The sequence below is a fragment of the Trachemys scripta genome, chromosome 1 (genome assembly GCF_013100865.1).
Source record: "Trachemys scripta elegans isolate TJP31775 chromosome 1, CAS_Tse_1.0, whole genome shotgun sequence".
Taxonomy (NCBI): domain Eukaryota; kingdom Metazoa; phylum Chordata; order Testudines; family Emydidae; genus Trachemys; species Trachemys scripta.
Window position 1 is genome coordinate 299,307,048 of NC_048298.1, and position 22,687 is coordinate 299,329,734.

At 44.1% G+C, this 22,687-nt stretch overlaps 1 protein-coding gene across 1 annotated transcript in view; it reads right to left on the minus strand.

Moving 5' to 3' along the window:
- Positions 1-22,687, minus strand: part of FRY (FRY microtubule binding protein) — a 305,106-nt gene that overhangs the window by 242,089 nt on the left and 40,330 nt on the right. Inside the window, exon 2 of the mRNA XM_034778453.1 lies at positions 11,531-11,730. Coding sequence (XP_034634344.1) covers positions 11,531-11,730 — 200 coding nt within the window. The remainder of the gene's footprint in view (positions 1-11,530; positions 11,731-22,687) is intronic.

The following is a 22,687-nucleotide window of genomic DNA, read 5'->3' on the forward strand; positions in this document are numbered from 1 at the left end:
AATCCCGCCCACCGACAATCGGGGTATGTTGGCGTTATACATACATGCAAGGCAAGGGACAACCCAATGGCAGTACAAAACCTGTGTCAACAGTGGGAGAGGGGGCTGCTTTGGGATATGAATGGGTTAGAACAACGGGGTTGTTGTTCACTCTTGTTATTAGGCCTACAAAGCTTCAGTCTCAATGTAATCTTCCTGTCATGCCTCTTCCCAGATCAACGTAATTGCTGGCCCTGCCTCCAAGAGAGAATAGTGTGGCCAAATGGAACAGCCCATGAACCGTGAGTCGTCTTCTGGTAAATCTAGACTGTAAGATATTTGAGGTTGGGGCTGGATTTTAATTCCTATTTGTACAACACCGAGCACAAAGGGGGTCTTTACTGAGATTGGGAAAGCCCAAGTGCTACTGTAAAACAAAATTATTATTAATTTTTGTACCACAGTAGCACCTCCAAGCCTTAGAGTCAGGACCCCATTGTGCTAGACACATATATAACAAAAAGATGATTCATATTTGTAAGAATCTAGGATGAGATTTTCACCCCAGCTCCAGCCCCTATGACTGGGTCTAACTAGAGGAGAATTCTTTTGACACAGGAGCCGAGGAAGACAGCCTACTGTCTTCTGAGGACCCCACACAAACTCACTGTAAAAGTCATGCTGGGGTGGGACTGGGAGGGGTTTGTTGCAAATGCCAAGAGCCAGAGATGCAGTGCTATGTGCCATGGAGATTTTGGGCACTACAGGTGCCCCTGTAAACTGGGGAGAGGCTACTGTCACATAGGCAGCCCTCCAGGAGTGTCTAAGCTATGCTTGGACCTCTGCAGCACCTGGAGCAGTTCAGAATTAGGAGGATGCAAATGTGACTTAAAGTCACCTTAGGAACCCCCCACAACTCCCTAGGCAGAGTACAGACTCTCCCCTCTACAAACTAAGGCCTTATATATATGACAAAAGGCAGCAGACGGATACAAACAGAAATGGGGAAAACAGTGACAGAAAAATATATACAAACAAAAATAAAATAATAAAAAAAGTCTCTCCCATTCACACCTCTTTATGTACAAAGAAAAATATCTGGGAAAAACCTTATCAATATATCTTTAATTTTACCCCTGTCTTTATTTCAGAGCTCATATCTGAGATATTCTTCAAGATAAAATAGAGAAAAAAGCTATTATCTAAATAAGGACCAATACAAATGGATAAATAGGACTTGTGCTTCTAAGATAGGTTCATTTGCAAATCGCTCCCTACAATAAACTTAAGAAGGCTAATTCAGAAAAAAAAAAATGTTGCTATTTATTCATAATATTCATCATAGTAAATCCCAAAGGGATGTGGTCTCTTTGCAAATCAAGTGCCAACTGGATCAATTTCTGGCATTAAAGTGTTTGGATTATATATTTAGTTTATATCCACCAAAGCATTTGAGGCCCATGTGATTGCCAGCTGTGTTGCTATGTAACACCGACAGATCCCGGTCATCGGTGGGCAGGATCGAACCTGGAGTTAAATTCATCCGGTCGGCCACTGTAACAAAGAGTTGCATCGTCTTCCTAAACGGCTTCGTACGCTCAATATAGAAAGCAAGGGCCCTGCGTACGTCCAAGGAGTGCATACGCTGGTCTTGGCGTGTGGCTTAGGATGGAAGACCGGGAGAAATATATCCTGGTTCACATGAAAAGCTGATACCACCTTGGGAAGAAAGGCAGGGTGGGGGCGAAGCTGCATCTTGTCTTTATGGAAGACTGTGTATGGAGGCTCAGACGTGAGCGCCCTGATTTCAGAAACACGCCTTGCTAAAGTGATGGCTACAAGGAGGGCTGTCTTCCAAGATAGGTAAAGGAGTGAGCAGGTAGCCAATGGCTCGAACGGGGGCTCTGTGAGCTTGGAGAGAACCAGGTTAAGATCCCACGCCGGAACCGGTTGACGTTGCTATGGGTATAGACGGTCTAAGCCCTTGAGGAATCTGACGACCATTGGGTTAGAGAAGACCGAGGAAGTGTGTTCTCCCGGGTGGAACGGCGATATAGCGGCCAGCTGAACCCTGGCCGAAGATATCGCCAAGCCCTGCTGTTTTAGGGATAGGAGATATTCAAGTATAAGTGGAATTGACGCCTGCAAGGGGGGTGTGGCTCGCTGCTCACACCAACAGGAGAAACGCTTCCACTTGGCTAAGTAAGTGGTCTGTGTAGAGGGCTTCCTACTTCCCAGCAGAATCTGTTGCACAGGATGTGAGCATCGCAGCTCTGCCCGATTCAGCCATGGAGCATCCACGCCGTAAGGTGGAGTGATTGCAGGTCAGGGTGACAGAGTCGGCCATGGTCCTGAGAGATCAAGTCTGGGCACAAGGGAAGCGTGATCGGAGTTTGTACCGATAGCTCCAGAAGCATGGTGTACCAGTGCTGTCTTGGCCAAGCTGGAGCGTCTAGAATCATACATGCCTTGTCTCTGCGTAGCTTGAGCAGTACCCTGTGGACCAGTGGGAATGGAGGGAAAGCATAGAACAGCTGGTATCTCCATGATAGGAGGAAAGCGTCCAACAGGGAGCCCGGAGATCGCCCTTGGAGGGAGCAGAACACATGGCACTTCCTGTTGGCTCGTGAAGCGAATAGGTCGACCTGGGGAAATCCCCACCTCTGGAAGATAGAATGGATGATATCTGGGCGAATCGACCACTCGTGTGTCTGGAAGGATCTGCTGAGACTGTCCACTAGAGTGTTCTGGACTCCAGGGAGGAACGATGCCATGAGATGTATCGAGTGGGCAACGCAGAACTCCCACAGGCAAATGGCCTCTTGGCATAGGAGAGACGACCGGGCTTCTCCTTGCTTGTTTATGTAGTACATGGCCGTGGTGTTGTCTGTGAGGACTGACACGCAACGGCCATGTAGGAGACCAAGAAACGCCTGACAGACTAGGCGCACCGTCATCAGCTCTCGAACATTGATGTGCAGAGCCAGTTGGGATGCGGTCCACAGGCCCTGGGTATGGTGTTCCCTGAGCGCCCCAACCTAGAGATGAAGCGTCTGTGACCAGGTGCAGGGAGGGTTGTGGGGCGTGGAATGTCACTCCTGCGCAAACCGCCTTGTGATCCAGCCACCAGTTGAAAGAGGTCAAAACCGGGTTCGGAACCATGACCACCATGCTCAGGTTGCCCAGATAAGGACGGGACACCAATGATACCCAGGCCTGAAGTGGGCAAAGCCGAAGTCTGGCATGCCTGGTTACGTAAGTGCAAGAGGCCATGTGTCCCAACAGGCCGAAACACGTCCTTATCGTGGTGATCGGGAAGACCCGGAGTCCATGGATGATGTTTGTGATGGCGTGGAACCGAGTGTCTGGTAGAAGAGCTCTGGCGAGTGTGGAGTCTAAGACTGCCCCGATAAACTCTATTCTCTGGGCTGGCTCCAGAGTGGACTTTTCTTCGTTGAGCAGAATGCCTAACTCGCGGAATGTTCGTAGTATTATCTGAACGTGAACATGAACCTGCTCTCTGGTGCGGCCGCACACCAGCCAGTCGTCTAGATACGGGAACACCTGTATCCTTTGATGACAAAGGTATGCTGCCACGACAGCCATACATTTGGTGAAGACTCTCGGAGCCGCAGACAAGCCGAAGGGAAGGACGGCAAATTGGTAGTGCACCTTGTTTACTACAAACCGCAGGAAGCGCCTGTGTGGGGAGTAGATTGCTATATGAAAATATGTGTCCTTCATGTCGAGGGCGGCGTACCAGTCCCCAGGATCCAGGGAAGGGATGATGGTCCCCAAGGAGACCATGTGGAACTTCAACTTTACTATGAATTTGTTGAATCCGCGTAAATCTAAAATGGGTCGCAGACCCCCTTTTGCTTTGGGGATCAGGAAGTAGCGGGAGTAAAACCCCCTGCCCCTTAACTCCAACGGAACCTCCTCTATGGCCCCCATAGAGAGGAGCCCAAAAACCTCCTGGATAAGGAAATGCTCGTGAGAAGGGTCCCTGAAGAGGGACGGGGAGAGGGGGTGGGGGGGGACGAAGAAAACTGGAGAGCGTATCCCCTTTCCACCGTGCGAAGGACCCAACGGTCTGAGGTTATAAGGGACCAAGCACGGTGGAAACGGGAGAGGCGATCCTGAAATAAAGGAAATGGATCCTGGGTAGTGGCTAGTACGCCGTCCTTGAGCGCACCTTCAAAAATTTTGCCTAGGGCCTGAAGGTGGTCTAGGAGGGCCTTGGTTCTGACCCGGTTGGGGGCCGGTCAACCTCCATCTACCACCTCTTCCCCACCTTCTGGGGAAGTCCTGTCTCGGACGAGGGGGAGGGTAGAACCTTTGTGGCTGGGGCCTAAAGGGCCTGCGCTGGGGTCCTGGGACATGCATCCCCAGGGAGCACATGATGGTTCTGGAGTCCTTGAGGCTCTGCAAACGAGAGTCCATTTTGTCCGAGAACAATCCCTGTCCCTCGAACGGCAGATCCTGCAGGGTCTGCTGCAGTTCTGGCGGTAACCCCGAAACCTGGGGCCAGGAGCCGCGTCGCATGGCTATTCCAGATGCTAGTATTCTAGCGGCCGAGTCCGCTATGTCTAGGGAGGCCTGCAAGGAGGTCCTAGCCACCTTTTTACCTTCCTCCACTAAGGCCCCGAACTCCTCTCTCGAGTCCTGGGAAACCAACTCTTTGAATTTACCCATGGAGTTCCATGAGTTGTAACTGTAGCGGCTCAAGAGCACCTGATGGTTCGCGGCTCTGAGCTGCAGACCCCCCCCGCTGAGTAAACTTTACGCCCAAACAAATCAAAGCATTTGGTGTCCTTCGATTTGGGCGCTGCCACCTGCTGACCATGGCGCTCTCTTGCGTTCACTGAGGACACGACTAGTGAACACGGTGGAGGGTGCTTATATAGGTACTCATGGTACTTGGAGGGGACAAAGTACTTCCTCTCTACACCTCTGGCAGTGGGTGGGATGGAGGCAGGGGTTTGCCATATGGTATTGGCGTTAGCCTGAATCGCACGAATTAGCGGTAATGCCACCTGGGATGGGGCATCAGCCGACAGGATGCTCACCACCGGGTCTTGTACCTCCACTATCTCCTCTGCCAGCAGGTCCATGTTGCGTGCCACCCTACATAATAGGTCTTGGTGGGCACGGAGATCTATTGGGGGTGGGCCAGAAGCTGTTGTGCCCGCCACCGCCTCATCCGGGGAAGATGAGGAGGATGCCTCAGGGAGTAAGGGATCCAAATGAGGGCCCGGCTCTAAGGGTCCCTGATGTGAAGGATCTCCTGCCCTGGGGTCTGGGGCCTGTGCTGGTGTCGGCACAGGAGCCTCCATGCCCCCTGGGGGAGGACGGGAGATGGTGGCTCTGGTGAAGAGGCCGCTGGTGGAGCCCCTTGCGCTTGGTGATACGCCCACGGGGTCCAGAAAGACCAATGCGCAGGGTCCTGTGTAGGGTCCTCTGCCCCTTCCTGCCAATGACCCAAGTCATCGGCAGCCTGATCCTGAGCAGGGTACTCCGATCAGGAAGCCCCGTCGGATGAGCGAGACGCCGATCTTGAGGGCCAGGGCGGTGCCAAGCGTGGTTGCATCGGCTCAGCCCGGTACGGTGCTGATCGGTGCCGGTCCACAGGCGAGCGGTCTCTGCGCAGTGCCGATGAGCAGTACCGGGATCGAGAGCGGTGCCGATGGCCATGCCGGTACCGAGATCCAGATCTGGATCGGGATGACGAAGACCGCCTGTAAACTCGGTGCCAAGAACTGCGTCTGGACTCCAATCGGTACCGATGCTCAGGACGGTGCCGAGACGTAGACTGGTGCCAAAAAGAAAACCTAGGCCGCGAGTACGACCGGTGCCGAGATGAAGATCGGTGCTGGGACTGCGAGCGGCGTCGGGACCTGTTCCGAGACCGGGAGTGGTGCTGCGAGTCCAGGCTTGTAGATGGTGGCCGTACCAGGGCAGGCTTGCCCCTGGATTGCACGGTCCAAAGGGCAGGCGGTGCCGCGGGCTGCAACGGCGCCGGCTCCGTGAGGGCGATGAGGTCTTTCGCTGTTGCGAAGGTCTCCAGAGTAGAAGGGAGACAGGGCTCCACCACAGAACGAGGCGGTGAGCCAGTCCGCACCAGACTCAACGGCCCTACCCCCGGTGCCAGAGTCAACGGTGTTGAGGATGTCTGCACCCTCTGGCATTCCAAAGGCAAACGCGGCTCTACCACCGGTGCTGGGGGAGCCGGTGACTGTAGGACAGCGGCGTCCTGAGTCTTGCGGGGTCTTTTATGTCCCGGAGACAGGGAATGGCGCCGAGGCGCTTGTGGCGGACGCAGTGCCGAGGGAGGACGGTGCCGTGAGGCTTTATCTGTGTCTGCTCGCGGTGCAGTACCGGCGGGTGCCGCTGGGGCGCTGCACACCGAGGCGCTCGGTGCCGGGACTTGGCGTGCCGAAGGAGGATCTGGGCTAAGTGCCGCCTCCATAAGGAGCTGCTTGAGTCTGAAGTCCCGCTCCTTTTTGGTCCTGGGTCTGAAAGCCTTACAGATTTTACACATATCTGTCTGGTGAGACTCCTCTAAGCACTTCAGACAAGAGTCGTGAGGGTCTCCCGTTGGCATAGGCTTAGCACAGGCTGCACACGGCTTAAAGCCAGGAGCCTTGGGCATGAGCCCGGCTGTGCGCCGGGAGTAAGTGGGGACAAATAGCCCCCTTAACCCCCGCTAACTATTTACAACTATTTATTAACAACAAACTACTAATCTAAAGAATATAACAACAACTATCTAGAATAACTAACGAGTAAAGCTAGGGAGAGTGGAGAACAGCTATGCCGCGCTCCACAGTTCCAACGACCGTCACGGGCGGTAAGAAGGAACTGAGGGGGCGCTGGGTCGGCTGGGGTATATATCCAGCGTCATGAAGGCGCCACTCCACAGCCGACCCACCGGGTGTTGCTAGGGTAGAAAATTCTCCGACGATCGTGCACGCAGCGCGTGCACACCTAATTGGAATCGATATGAGCAAGCACTCGAAGAAGAATGACCTGCTCCCAGGCCACTCCAATTTAAACCAGGAGACACTTTAGCTCAAAATATTCAGATGATCAGAACTGCTGCTTTATCAGAGAGAGAAAGAAAGGCAGTTTCTCAAGTAGCTAGGACTCAAAACCTTTAGGACTTCATATGTCAAATTAACACTGCAGTCATGACCTAAGCACACATCACACTGAGAGCTTACAGCCTCAGGAGTCAAAAGCCTGCATAGATGGCGTCTTTAAAGAATGCACTCTGTGTGAAATCCTATTTAATAGGCAAAGTGCCATAGTCTGTAGTAGCTGCAGCTTCCAAATGGTGTGAGGATGTAGCCCTATTAACAGGGCCGTAGCAACAAAGAACGTGGCCCCCTCCGAACATATGTCCGGGCGGGGCCCCTTACAATGCAGAAACTGGAATGCGGTATTTATTTTATACAATATACAGGGTTCATATTATGTATACATAGGCCTACAGTGTACATGTATTCCGTATTTACGCAAAGCGCTTTTTTCGAGCCTTGTTCTCCGCAAATTGGTTAATCAATGCATCATAGTCCAGAGATCTGGCAATCTTGTTTTCGATTAAGATAACTGCAAGCGCAGAAAGCCTGTCATCTGTCATGGTTGAGCGCAGGATATTCTTGATCAGTTTCATTCTGCTGAAGCTCCTTTCAGCACCAGCGACAGTAACTGGAGTGGTCAGAAGAATTCTGATGCAAATGCAAAGAGTCGGATATATCTCTGAAGGCTGTTCTTGTATATGTACGTTAAAAAATTGTTTGCCATGACAAGTCCTCTCTCTTTCTCGATGACATAAATAAAATGATTCAATTCCATTATGAGTTTGTTGGCATCAATGTCTCCCATTTTTCTTTCAAAATTTTTGCTGTGATTCTCCATTTCATTTTCTCTGTGACACTGCTTCAGGCTGTTAGCGTTGTACAGAAATCCAAACAACTTATACTACTCCACGAGTTGGTCAAATCACGACGAAACAGAAGATATGGCCTGATCAGTGAGAACAAAAAAGAACTGTGATTTGAATTTTTCTTCGGCAGAAAGACGACTTGAATCATCAGCACATTCGTAATCAAACATTCTCTTCTTACGTCGCACCCTGGTTTCTGGAAACACCTGCTCAATACCCATATGCTCTGCTATTTCACGTGCATTTGTGACCACAGAGATATATCCTGTATTTCGATAGTCTTCCAAAAACTTCTTTGTAGCACCGACTTCTGCCTGCAGTACGTCAATTGACATATTTGGTGACTGAATTAATTTGCTGGTTTTATTGCGTGAAATAGTATATCGTACCAAGTGTACACAGTCAGAACAAAAGGCCACGTAGTAACATGGTCTAAAAGCGCACCGGCTTCTGTTGCTGTATTGCCATCTTTCTTTTCGAGCGCATATTCTCGCAAAGATGACAAAGCATTGCACAATTCTTCAAGGTGATAACGCAATGGCTTCACAGCATCAATTCTTGACTCCCAACGAGTGTCTGATAACCCTTTAACAGATATTGTCATATGTTCTTGAAGTATATCCCAACGTGAAGGTGAAGAAGAAAAGATAACGTATATTCTGTTAATCAGACCGAAAAAGTCAACGGCATATTTCGATGACTTTGCCGCGTCTGAGATCACAAGATTCCAAGTGTGAGCTCCACATGGTATATATAAGGCACAGTCATTTATTTCTAGCATGCGGGCTTGAACTCCTTTATTCTTTCCTCTCATATTTGCGCCGTTATCATAAGCTTGGCCTCTCATGTCAGCAATGTCTATTACTAAGTTGTTTGCCTTTTCAAGAAACGCTTCCAATAAGCCCTCGCCAGTTGTATCATGAACATTAAGAAAACCAATAAACGCTTCACGAATATTGACACCATCTTCACCGTTGCATTCAACAAAGCGTAACACCACAGACATCTGTTCTTCATGTGACACGTCGGGAGTACAGTCCAAAATAACTGAATAATATTTTGCTTTTTTAAGCTGCGCTATGTTGGCCTCTTGAATGTTACTGGCAACAAGTTGAATCAGCTCGTTTTTGGTCTGTGGACTGAGGTACTGAACATGTGTCTCTGCCTTCTTAATCCTCTGTAAAAGTTTGCTGAGGACGAACAGAGGGCACTCGCTACCCTCTATTTAACAATGCAGTAAATGTACTTTTTGAGGTGACATAGTCACAGACAGCCTTGATGAGGTCCATACCTCTTCCCCATTAAAAAAAAAAAAAAAAAGAGGCAACCTTCTTATGAAGTGCAATTGTTAAAAGCATGCTTGGCAAACTACTCGGAAGCAGCTGGATATCCAACAGCTACCCTAGATTATAAACCCAAGCAAGAAATGGTGAGCATAAACCCTCACTCAGCATGCCAATATATTTTTTGCCATTTTCCCCAGTTTCTTCCATCTTGTAAGTATTACCTCAGGGCCACCTGGGTTGAGTCTGTAGAAAGGACTGCTTAAATATGTGTCACCTGATCACCCTCTTCTAGCAATACCCCACATGCTTTATCGCTACTAATTAGATATGAAATCTTAATTGAAATACTGCTAGCATTTCATAATTAAACAATATTTTCAGGACAAACACTGTAGAAGAGAGCAAACCTCCAGTTCACCACAAAATTCTTAAACTCTAGACTCAGTTTTCCACAGCACAAGTAAAATTTTACATAACCAATAAGAAATAAGATTATCATGAACATTTACATACACTTCACACACAAAAATTAACATATCAACACATTGCAAACGCAAGTAATCCTAACACAAGTGAACTGGGGAAAAACAGAGACACTATATTAAGTCTCTATTTCACTGCATTTTAGCTTTTTTGACTGATGTTGAAAACCTCTGTTCAATGTGCAGTGGCAGCCAAAAATGCTAACAGAATGTTAGGAAAGGGATAGATAATGAGACAGAAAATATCATAATGACACTATATAAATCCCTGGAAATACTTCTTCACACGACAGTCAACCTGTGGAACTCATTGTCAGGGGACATTGTGAAAGCCAAAAGTATAACTGGGTTAAAAAAAGAATTAGATAAGTTCATGGAGGACAGGTCCATCAATGGCAATTAGCCAACATGGTCATAGAATCATAGACTATCAGGGTTGGAAGGGACCTCAGGAGGTCATCTAGTCCAACCCCCTGCTCAAAGCAGGACCAGTCCCCAGACAGATTTTTGCCCCAGATCCCTAAATGGCCCCTTCAAGGATTGAACTCACAACCCTGGGTTTAGCAGGCCAATCCCAGAGACACAACCCCATGCTCTGGGTGACCCTAAACCTCTGACTGCCAGAACTTGGACTGGACAAGAGGGGAAGGATCACTCAATAATTGCCTTGTTCTGTTCATTCCCTCTGAAGCATCTGGAACTGGCTGCTGACAGAAGACAGATGGACTATTGTCCTGACACACTATGGTAATTCTTATGTTCTTATGTCTATTCCTGTAACATTAAATGAAAGCACATGGTCAAGTGTTCAAGGGCTACATAAATGGCCTCAATACAGAGGTATTTCTCAGTATCTAGTCTCCTTTTAACTTCAGAATCCATCTTGTTGTTGCTTCTCTTATCTTGTCTAGCAATTTCATGGCATTATTTTGTCTTTATATGTTTAGAAGTGTTCACTACAGGTAATGTAAAGATTGTTTGGTACCAAACTGCCTCTGCCATTCCCTCTTCCCAAGCAGACCTGTACCATGGTTGAGTCCTTTATTTTACTCTCTCTGATTTATTTGGAGAGATCTGGAAAGAAAAGTAAACTGGATCGTCGTCCTTCCCCCAAACAGTTTGCTTCATTTTACCATTCTGTGCTTAAAATTCTTTCCCAGGCTTTTACCTCTGACAAAATTACGTAAGGTATCTCCATCTTCCATCTGCACAATATTACAGAGGGAAGAAATATTTCTATGTACAACAAATCCTCATAAATCTAAATAAAAAGACACAGCTTTTCATCAGAGCCAAGACAATCTGGATTCCCTACCTTTAGGAATCTCTAGAATCCTAAAGATACAGGGTCTAATAAGATTTTCTAAATATTCTAAACAGTGTTCTATAACAAAATGTTATAAAGACACTACAAAAGTTTCCCAATTACTTAGAAATCTAGGTCCCTAATTATTTGTAAGAGATCCTATTCCAGCTGAAATATGTGCTGCAAAACTATTACTGGACTATTCAAGATCATAAAAAGGTAAATAAAATGCACTTTCTGGTTAAATGTACAGAAGGCTAGTTGCATAATATGGGCTACTCATATCTGGAAGATTAGGAATTATAATATTAGGTCAAGTGAAATAATTCTTAAAAGACAAACCTACTATTATCATGGAAGTAAAATACAGGCTGTTGTACTACAGATTTTTATGTTTTAGCTTTTGAGAACTGTTGACATTTTGAAACCTCATTGAAATTTATATCATAATCTGAAACAGACTAGAAATTTCATAATAAACTCAACACTGATGTAACAATAAACTTTTTAGGATTTCCTTTGTACTCACCAAGGGCTCTGCCATGATGATGCGAATTTTGCGCTCAGCCTGAGTCGTAAAGTTAACAAATAAGCTCTTCAGGACATATTCGCCTGGTTTACTGTCTGGGTCAACACTGATGGGCAACATGGCTGGAGGTCCCTTTTCCCTTTGTGTGCCAGAAACAGGTGGAACTGGTGGTTTGATGTATCCGTTACCAACTGGAGAGGCTGAAATGTACAAGAAATATGTTTACTTTTGGCAACACCTGCATGTTTTAGTTTTCTAAGACTATTCCAGTTTCTTATCAGTGAAACAAAGCAACAGATTAGATAATACTTTGTCCTGCTTTGAGTGCACTAGATGACCTCTCAAAGTCCCTTCCTGTTCTATGATTCTATGATCATCAGGCCAACATACTATGTAAAAATAAATTTTGAAAGTGTGCACTTGTTGAACAAAAATGTGAAAATTTATACTAGGTTCTGTGGTCTATACATGATCTAGATTGTCACAAGAAACTGTAGATGACATCTTATATCTTATGACTGAGTACAGTTTACTTTTCATGTTCCACTCTGTACTGTCTTTTACATGATGAGACTTGCCATCACTCAGCACTCTTAATAACGCTCCAGTTTCTCATCACCTTATCTTCCACACAAGATCACTATTGCTCAATTGTCAACTATTCTCTTTATTGTTATTCAAAATGCTCAACTCCCACAGACGTCAGGAGTATAACTCTTTGTGTGTGTTAAAAACAGAATATAGAGCACCTGATTTTCCTCTCACTTATAAATCAGGAGTAAGTCCAGTGAGTTTCACCAGTATAAACCATATGCGAAAAGAGTCAGGCCCCAAATATTTTCTCTGATACTAAACATCTATTATTTTATCAGTTTACCTGAAAGGACAAAACACTGTTGTTTTATTAACATTATTTATCAACCTCATAAGCATGATGACAATGTGCACTGTATTTAGCTCTGCTTCTGTTTCTTATAACAAACCTGAAGAGAAATAAAAGCAAATGCCAATACTGTTTTTCTATTCATGAGAACCCTAAACTTAAATTCCCAAACTTATGCCAGAAGAGACTTAGTCCTCTATACGGAAAAAGTGACATGTTTGATCTTGTGGTGTGATGCTAGCTGCATCTCCTGCTGTTCACTTTCCAGTTGGTATAAGAAGTGGTATTATGAGCAGCTCTTGATGGAGCAGATCATCTGCCACTCTTGCTGCAATTCATGTGTCAGAATACCTTTGAGCAGCTGTGGGGGCAGAGAGATTAAAAAATGATAAAATGTACAAGGCTGATACTTCCCAATCTTGCTACAATCATAAGAGAAAAACACCAAAAAGTACATGCATCGCTTTTGTGTGCATCTTACCAGGTTAGAAAAAAATGAGAACTGCAAGTACAGAGGTAGATTTTTCAGATACCCAGTGATGGATACCACACATCTAAGATTAGAATCTGGCTCTTAGCATTTTATACCATATGCTCTTCTGGGACAAATTTGGTATCTTCTCCTGAAAGTTATTTTCAAATATTAACTATCTGAGTTTACCATAAAAATAGATGATATTTTATTTGCTTAACATCCTGTTTCTACAAGGTGCTAAGCATCTTCAACTCCCAATAATTTCAATGGCATTTGAGGATGCACTGGACCTGGCAGGCTGTGCTCAGAACCTTGCAGAATTAGGCCCAAGATTTTTGCATTGAAAATGATGGAAACTGCATTGCAGAACAGAGAACATTTTAAAAAGACAATTATATAATGTATATGCTAGACCGAAGTAAATTTACTGTTCTGTGTATGACGGAATAGCCATTACTCTTAACAGGTGTCAAATATCCAAACCATATTGCTGTGCAGTGGGAATAAGCCTCTTAATTAACAAGATATGAGATCACATACAGCTCTAGTAAAGCTATCGCCAATTATTTTCTCCATCTAGCTTAACTTTCCATAAAGCTTACATTGATTATTGACTGTTAAAACATAATAATAATGATAATTAAGCTATGCTGGGAATGTGATATTGTGTATATAACAAATCATAAATAGAGCACTTCTACATTTTTGATACAAATTTGTTTCTAAAAAAGAAGTGCCTCATTTACCTCAGCTATTCTAAACAACAACAAACTTCATAGTGTAGTAAGAAGAGAACAATTAGCGAAGAGTATAACTACAAATTCCTCTCCCATCATCATTTCTGATGGTATTATGAGGTATTATGAAGAATAATGGAATGCAACTGAAAAAGGGAGAATTTATATTCAATATCAAATCTATTAGATGATGGAAGTGTCTCCCAAGATACGTATAGAACCTCTGTCACTTGAGTCCTTTAGCAATGGATGAAACACTTTTAGTAAAGCTCTTTTCTGCAAAGAGATTATGTAAAATAGCATTGGGGTTCCAGGTTTATTGTGGCAATTTCTGACATTAAACTTGTTTAGTTTACAAGTAAAATGATCATTTTCTAACTGCCAGGTTCACATATTCAATCTGAGGACTGAAAGGCAACATCACCACCAGGGCCGGCTCCAGTGTTTTTGCCGCCCCAGGTGGCGGGGAAAAAAAAAAAAAAAGCCGCAATCAGCAGCAGCTCTACCGCTGCCGCTTCATTATTTGGCGGCAATTTGGCAGCGGGTCCTTCCCACTGAGAGGGACTGTGGGACCCGCCACCGAAGAGCCGGACGTGCCGCCCCTTGCCGTTGGCCACCCCAAGCACCTGCTTGCTGCACTGGTGCGTGGAGCCAGCCCTGATCACCACCACTAAGAAGATTTGACAACTCAAATTCTATCCTAATTTATACCTGTGCAACTATTGTATGCAATTTCTGCCTTTTGTTGCATCTGTGTGGCATATTGTGTCAAATATTTGCATAAAAGAGTAAAAAATGTGACCTGGCAATTGGAACTTCATTGGCAACTCTGCTGCTGATCTGTGAGCCAGAACGGAACCCATAGTGTTGGCTCTCTAATGCGGATCTTAGTAAAATAAGTGAGAACTTACATTTGTCACTACAGTCAACAGATGGTACTGTTTACACAAGGGAGTGGATCTGCACAGTTACTTTTCACTGTAGAAACATACTTTAAGAATATATTGTAGGGACAAGTTTTGCACTTGCAGAAGGACACACAAAATGGAGCAAGAATTTTTTACTACTAATTACTATGGTCAAAATTTTTAAAGGTGGTTGCCTGTTAGCATCTTAAAAATATATTTAGGTTCCTAAATTAAGGAGGCCTGATTTTCAGAAGTGCTGAATAAATGCAAACATCCAGTTTTAAAAAATCTGTCTTCTGATTTGTAAGAAACACTGAAATATATTTGTACCCTGTACACTATGTAGTAAGTTTTGAAGTATCTATATATATACAAAGAAAAAACTGTCTTACATACAAAAAAATAGATTAACAGAATATAAAGGTTGCAAAGCCAAGCACTCAACATTTAGGAAATGCCAGAATTAAGGTTGCCAGTGTAACCTTAATGTGATCCCCTTGCGCTTATGCAGGATGATATAGTCATTAATTACATGACTACATACTATCCTACTAAGATACTATGATGACAGCATCATAGAAAATCCCATGGGAAATTAATTCTGTAGTAGGTACAGGATTTGGATGATATGCAGTAAATACTGCAAAGGGACACACAATAAATGACAAGGATAAATCAAAATGTTTAATTAGGATTCAGTGAGCACCCTCCATCCTATGCACAGCATAGGGTATAGTCCTGTGGAAAAAATAGTATGTGATCACATATTGTATTAACAGGTTTCAGAGTAGCAGCCGTGTTAGTCTGTATCCGCAAAAAGAAGAACAGGAGTACTTGTGGCACCTTAGAGACTAACAAATTTATTAGAGCATAAGCTTTCGTGGACTACAGCCCACTTCTTCGGATGCATATATTGAGGAGATATATATACACACATACAGAGAGCATAAACAGGTGGGAGTTGTCTTACCAACTCTGAGAGGCCAATTAATTAAGAGGGAAAAAAAAACAACTTTTGAAGTGATAATCAAGATAGCCCGTCTCTAAGGTGCCACAAGTACTCCTGTTCTTCTTTTTATATTGTATTAAAAAGCATGAACACCAGGGGGTGATTGTAGGTTGCATGGGCAACCTTAATTTTGACATTTCCTAACTTTTGAGTGCTTAACTTTGCAAACTTAATGTTTAACATATGTTTTTTTGGTTTTTATTTTTCACACACAGATGCACACATGCACACACACAGAAAACACCTGACCCTGAAAATCTGTACAAGATATCACCCTTATCAGATCATCCCAAAAATATCTCCAACATTTCAAGTGCAATTCTAGTCTAATTGTGCTAGAGAATCACCCCCATTAAGCAACCAGTTTTGCTTGGTACCTTGAGTTATTGCTTAAATTCTATCATACCTGCAACCAATGGTACCCAGAAACATTAATCCTTCCCTATAGAACACTTTCACTTAGACCAGGTTATAACAGCATAGCATTTTCTTTAAATGTAAAGAAGAAATATTATAGACATTGCAATGAAATATCCACATATCCTTCTGACACTATGCCATTACTGAAAACTGGATAACTGCATTAAAATGTATGTTATATCACTGTTAATTCTTTTCATGTTGTAAATAATTTGCCTTTCTAATGTGATAAACAATTACTATAGTAAGAGTTCTGAGAAAGCACAGTAGTTTTAATACATACATATGCAGTAAGCTGATAAAAAATGAGGAGTACAAAACTAAATTACGCCATGTCCTCTGTACTTCTTGTACATTATATTACAGAAACTTTTCTTCAAACTCAAAGATCAAGCAAAACAACAGAAAAATCAATCTAGTATGTGCAAGTTAAAAACTTGCAACTGAGTGGGTACAACTTTAGCAAAACACTGTTAGTGACTTCTCATTATCTTTAACAGGAAAAAGAATACATTATTTTCTTTAACTTAAGAGTGCCAAATTTTGAATCTAACACCATGCAGGCTAATGAGACACATTAAAACACAAAGTCCCAATGTTTTTATACCTACCAAGCTCCTTTATAAAACTGATCACACTGAATTTTCTCCAACATGCTACTGTAATATCCATGAGCCTGAAAATAACTGAGAAGTTCCAATTCTCAAAACTGTTTTCTTACTAAAATCGAGAAAGAAATTACTTGTTTCATGATCCTGTTTCACACTTTCACTTTAGGTTTTTTGTTGTTGGTGGGGTTTTTGTTTTTTTTTAAATAGGCAAGTGCTGAAGTTAGAGCAGGCCTCCCGATCGGATCAGGCTTTCCATAACCAAAGGGGTAATTTTTAGCTTCAGCATATGATGATGACCTACAACTTGCAGAGTGGCTGCATGTCTATATTTATCCAAAAGTACATACTATACTGACAGATTAGTGAAACTACTTCAAGCACTCCAAGAACATGAGACTGGCTAATACAGTTCGGCATAAACAAACCATGTATATCAAATATATGTGTTAGCACACAGTTCAAGCTGAAGGCATTTAGTAAAGAAATGTTAAGGATAGAGATAATACAGGATGGGTGATAAAACCTTTGTTTTGTAACTAAGGTCTTTTGGCCACAAGTACAAACAGTTTACATTCCTTGAGACAAAACCAACATAGTATCCTTTTTCCATGCCAAAGAGCCAGTGAGAAACCACACATCCTTAGAGAAAATTACACAGTGGACATCTACTGGAATAACTCTTAAGGAAATGTGTTTGGTTTTAAAACTATAATTATAATATTAAAAAAGACACAGAAATTGTTAAGAACTTAATTTATAAGGTCAAGAACATAGCAGCAAGGTTGGCAAAAGGAAGCTTTTATGCTCTTTGAAGAAAAACCCTTCCAGATCAGTGACAGACTGTCAGGCAAGGAAAATTTAATTCAAGGCTTAAAAACAAACTGAAAATGTAGTAGATTGATCTTATTTTAGCCACAGGAACTGGTCAGGGACAATATGTTTGTACAGACACACATTTTTGTTAATGTAAATATTACTTTGCATCATTAATTTACATAGTTTTCAGGAACAAAAAAGGCCTTATCAATTCAGATCTAAAATTAACAATGACATGTGATACACTTAACTAACCATTTAAACAATGTATCATATGAAGAAAACACATCTAAAGCACTATTTAAAAACACACATGATGTTATATTGACCAGCTAAGACTGCTGAAGTTGAGTCTTATAGTATTACTCTCAACCCTATGGGTTTTTTTTTTTTTTTTGCAGATTTATCCTTAATGGGTGAAATTCACCTTTGGAAAGAGGGCCAGCACAAGTTCTATGCCCAGGTAATGTCACACTTTGAGGGACTAAGTGGAATTTATGTGCTGTAAAGACCTTGGCCTTAACCTCTGCACAAGAATCTATTTCACCCAATATGAATATTTGTTTGTAGATTAAATTTGGCATTTGTTTTAAACATTTTTATAATACAGGGGCAAGCTGGCAGCAGCAGGTTCTGCTAAATGCAAAATCGCCATTTGCATCCTGAGTTCATTCTATGTGGTCAATATGTATTCAAAAGGTAATTTCATACCTCTTGTTCCCTAAGAGAGTACATTCTGCAATCTGAAATGCAATGGGTTTTCAGTGCTAGAGAAAGGAAATGATGTCCATATTGTATGTGCTTTTGACTGACACACAAAGCAGCTCCCACACAGACCTTAGAAGATGTTATATGTCACACCCACCTACTTGTTTGCATTCCTTTCAGTGAATGGTGTTATGCTCTTCTGGTAAGGGGGGACGGGTGCATTCATCCGCTATCCTTATCTACTCAAGTGCTTATGACTTTGTTTTGGGCCAATTATCTTTCTTGACAGGGAGGACTGGACATGGGGCTCCATAATCCATCAAAATCTCTCCTGGTTGAGCCACAGGAATCACTAGAGAATGTGCATTGTTTTCCCCCCGAAGCACTGAGCACGCTGTCTCCCTACTATCCCAGATCCTTTTTGGCCTCAGACTGAGATGGACGCAATGTTAAAATCTGATCCACAGCACAGTAGTACATTAGACAAAATGTTGTACAATGGTTGTAGCAGAGGATAGGACATCAGGAGTTCCTAGTTCTTCTCCAGCCACTTAAGCTGGATATGAGTGTGCCCTTGTTGCCAAGAAGGCTAACGGCATTTTGGGCTGTATAAGTAGGGGCATTGCCAGCAGAGCGAGGGACGTGATCATTCCCCTCTATTCAGCATTGGTGAGGCCTCATCTGGAGTACTGTGTCCAGTTTTGGGCCCCACACTACAAGGAGGATGTGGAAAAATTGGAAAGAGTCCAGCGGAGGGCAACAAAAATGATTAGGGGGATGGAGCACATGACTTATGAGGAGAGGCTGAGGGAACTGGGATTGTTTAGTCTCCAGAAGAGAAGAATGAGGGGGGGATTTGATAGCTGCTTTCAACTACCTGAAAGGGGGTTCCAAAGAGGATGGATCTAGACTGTTCTCAGTAGTATCTGATGACAGAACAAGGAGTAATGGTCTCAAATTGCAGTGGGGGTGGTTTAGGTTGGATATTAGGAAACACTTTTTCATTAGGAGGGTGGTAAAGCATTGGAATGGGTTACCTAGGGAGGAGGTGGAATTTCCTTCCTTAGAGGTTTTTAAGGTCAGGCTTGACAAAGCCCTGGCTGGGATGATTTAGTTGGGATTTGGTCCTGCTTTGAGCAGGGGGTTGGACTAGATGACCTCCTGAGGTCCCTTCCAACCCTGATATTCTATGATTCTATGAACCTCTCTTTAGATCAGTTTTCCAATTTCAAACCTTTTGCAGTTCATAGATCAGATACATCTTTTTATCATCTCTAGTTGTTTAAACAAAGTGTTATTAGTTAACATTTTTCATATATCTTTGTTTTTAATTAAATAGATGAGACCATTTTGGATTAAAAATTTGCACCTTAATTCCCTTTTTGCTTAGCATAGAAAAAGTATTTAAAGACTATAATAGTCTGTTCTCTTTGCTGACAAATTCTATTATTGATGTAGGTGGCTCAAATAGAAACAAGAAACTGCTGTTTCAAAATACGATTAGCATAGTAAAGCATGAAGTGAGTCTCTCAGGAAAAAATTCATGAAGTTACATACATAAATGCAGAAAAACACCCCAATATTAGCTTTGTCAACTTTTTACAGTCTTTCCTTTCCGATCTTAGGGCTGGTCTACATTACGAGGTTAGGTCGAATTTAGCTGCGTTAGGTCGATTTTATAAACAATGCGGCTATACAACCAACCCCGTTCCATCAACCTAAAGGGCATTTAAAACCGACTGCTGTACTTATTTCCGACAAAGGAAGTAGCAGTAAAATCGACCTTCTTGGGTCGAATTTGGGGTAGTGCAGACACAGCGTTGTGCAAGTTGACGGTATTGGTCTCCAGGAGCTATCATCCCAGAGTGCTCCAATGTGACCGCTCTGGACAGCACTTTCAACTCCGATGCACTAGCCAGGTACACAGGAAAAGTCCCGGGAACTTTTGAATTTCATTTCCTGTTTGGTCAGCGTGACGAGCTCAGTAGCACAGGTGATCATGGAATCCCAGAATCGCAAACGAGCTCCAACATGCAGTGAACGGAAGACACTGGATCTGACTGCTGTATGGGGAGAAGAATTTGTGCAGGCAGAACTCTGATCAAAAAGAAGAAATGCTGATATATGCCAAAATCGCACAGGGCATGGTGGAGAAAGGCTACACCAGAGACACCCAGCAGTGCCGCGTGAAAGTTAAGGAGCTCTGGCAAGCCTACTACAAGACAAAGGAGGCAAACGGTTGCTCTGGGTCAGAACCCCAGACATGCCACTTCTATGATCAGCTGCATGCCATTTTAGGGAGGGAGCCTACCCCACTGGGTCCGTGGACACCTACAAGGGGGGAGTCTCACGCAACATGGAGGAGGATTTTGTGGATGAGGAGGAGGAGGAGAATGTGCAGCAGGCAAGTGAAGAATCTGTTCTCCCTGGCAGCCAGGACCTTTTCATCACCCTGGAGCCAATACCCTCCCAAGGCGGGTTCCCGGACTCTGAAGGAGGAGAAGGCACCTCTGGTGAATGCACATTTATAACTATACTACAGGGGTTAAAAGCAATAGTGTTTAATGTTTGATTTGCCCTGAAGAATTGGGATGCATTCGCGGCCAGTACAGCTACTGGAAAAGTCTGTTAATGTGTCTGGGAGTAGAGCGGGAATCCTCCAGAGACATCTCCATGAAGCTCTTCTGGAGGTACTCTGAAAGCCTTTGCAGAAGGTTTCTGGGGAGGGCTGCCTTATTTGTTTCTCCATGGTAGGACACTTTACCACACCAAGCCAGTAGCAAGTGGTCTGGAATCATTGCAGCACAAAGCATGGCAGCGAATAGTCCTGGGTTTTGGTCGCATTCATGCAACATTCAGTCTATATCTTTCTGTGTCAGCCTCAGGAGAGTGATATCATTCATGGTCACCTGGTTGAAATAGGGAAAGTTTTGTAAGGGAACAGTAATCCCCTCTGTTTGCTGATCACTGACACATCAGACCCCGAGCTGTTTGCGCTTGGCTAAAAGGAATCATCCTGGAGAATAGCCACCTGGTGGGGGGAGGGGTGTGCTGCACATCCACCCCAAAACCGCAGCCCCTCCTTCTAAGCGGCAAACCCAACCGTCATTGCTTGCTATGGGAAAGGAGGGCGATGCAGTTTGAAAACATTCCCACATGTTATGAAGGTGGAAGAAGCCAATCCCGCATACCCTTTGGCTTACCATGGCTGCCTAGAAACCGAATTCTGTTGCCTAGCCGTGTGTGATGTGTCACCATACCGGCAGGCGCTCAATATAAAAGGCAAAAATGCGACCTTGTACTTAAAGCACATATGCTGTCTGCTGTGAATTGCTTGATTCTCTATTTCAGAGTAGCAGCCGTGTTAGTCTGTATCCGCAAAAAGAACAGGAGTACTTGTGGCACCTTAGAGACTAACAAATTTATTAGAGCATAAGCTTTCGTCGACTACAGCCCACTTCTTCGGATGCATATGCATATGCATCCGAAGAAGTGGGCTGTAGTCCATGAAAGCTTATGCTCTAATAAATTTGTTAGTACTTTTGATTCTCTGTGAAAGAGTCTCCCTTTTGTTCTCAGAAATGTATCTTCTTAAATTTTACTCTCCCTTTTTATCCCCCCTGCAGGTGCAAATGTTTCTATGCTCCCCGTATCAACTCCGTCCCTGAGGTTATCGCAGATTAGAAGGCGAAATAAATGCACTTGCGATGACATGTTTTCCGAGCTCATGCAGTCCTCCCGCACTGATAGGGCACAGCTGAATGCATGGAGGCATTTGGTGGCAGAGGCCAAGAAAGCATTCAGTGAGCATGATCAGAACACGCAGGAGGAGATGCTGAGGCTAATTGGGGAGCAAACGGACATGATCAGGTGCCTGGTGGAACTGCAGGAAAGGCAACTAAAGCACAGACCCCCACTGCATCCATTGTATAACCACCTGCCCTCCTCGCCAAGTTCCATATCCTCCTCACCCAGACACCCAAGAGAGTGGTGGGGAGGAGGGGAAGGCTCCGGGCACCCAGCCACTCCACTCCAGAGGATGGCCCAAGTAATAGAAGGCTGTCATTCAAACAGCTTTGATTTGTAGCGTGGCTACAATAAGCAATGTGGGCTTGTCCTTCCCTCCTCCCCCACCCCACATGGACTACCTTGTCAGTGATCTCACTTTTTTTTAAATAAATAAAGAATGCATGGATTCAAAAGAATAGGGACTTTATTTCCTTTGCCAGCTGTGGTCGAAGGGGGGAGGGGGATTGTCTTACAGGGAAGTAAATTCAACAAAGGGGGCCGTTTTGCATCAAGGAGAAACACACACAACTGTCACACCGTAGCCTGGCCAATCACGAAACTGTTTTTCAAAGCCTCTCTGATGCGCAGCATGCCTAACTGTGCTCTTCTAATCACCCTGGTGTCCAGCCAAGCGATTTGCCTCAACCTCCCACCCCGCCATAAACATCTCCCTCTTACTCTCACAGATATTATGGAGCACACTGCAAGCAGCAATAATAATGGGAATACAGGTCTGTCGCATCTTACGCTGGGGTTACGTTCCGCAGTCAGTGCGTAAAACGAAAATCATGTATAGTCAAA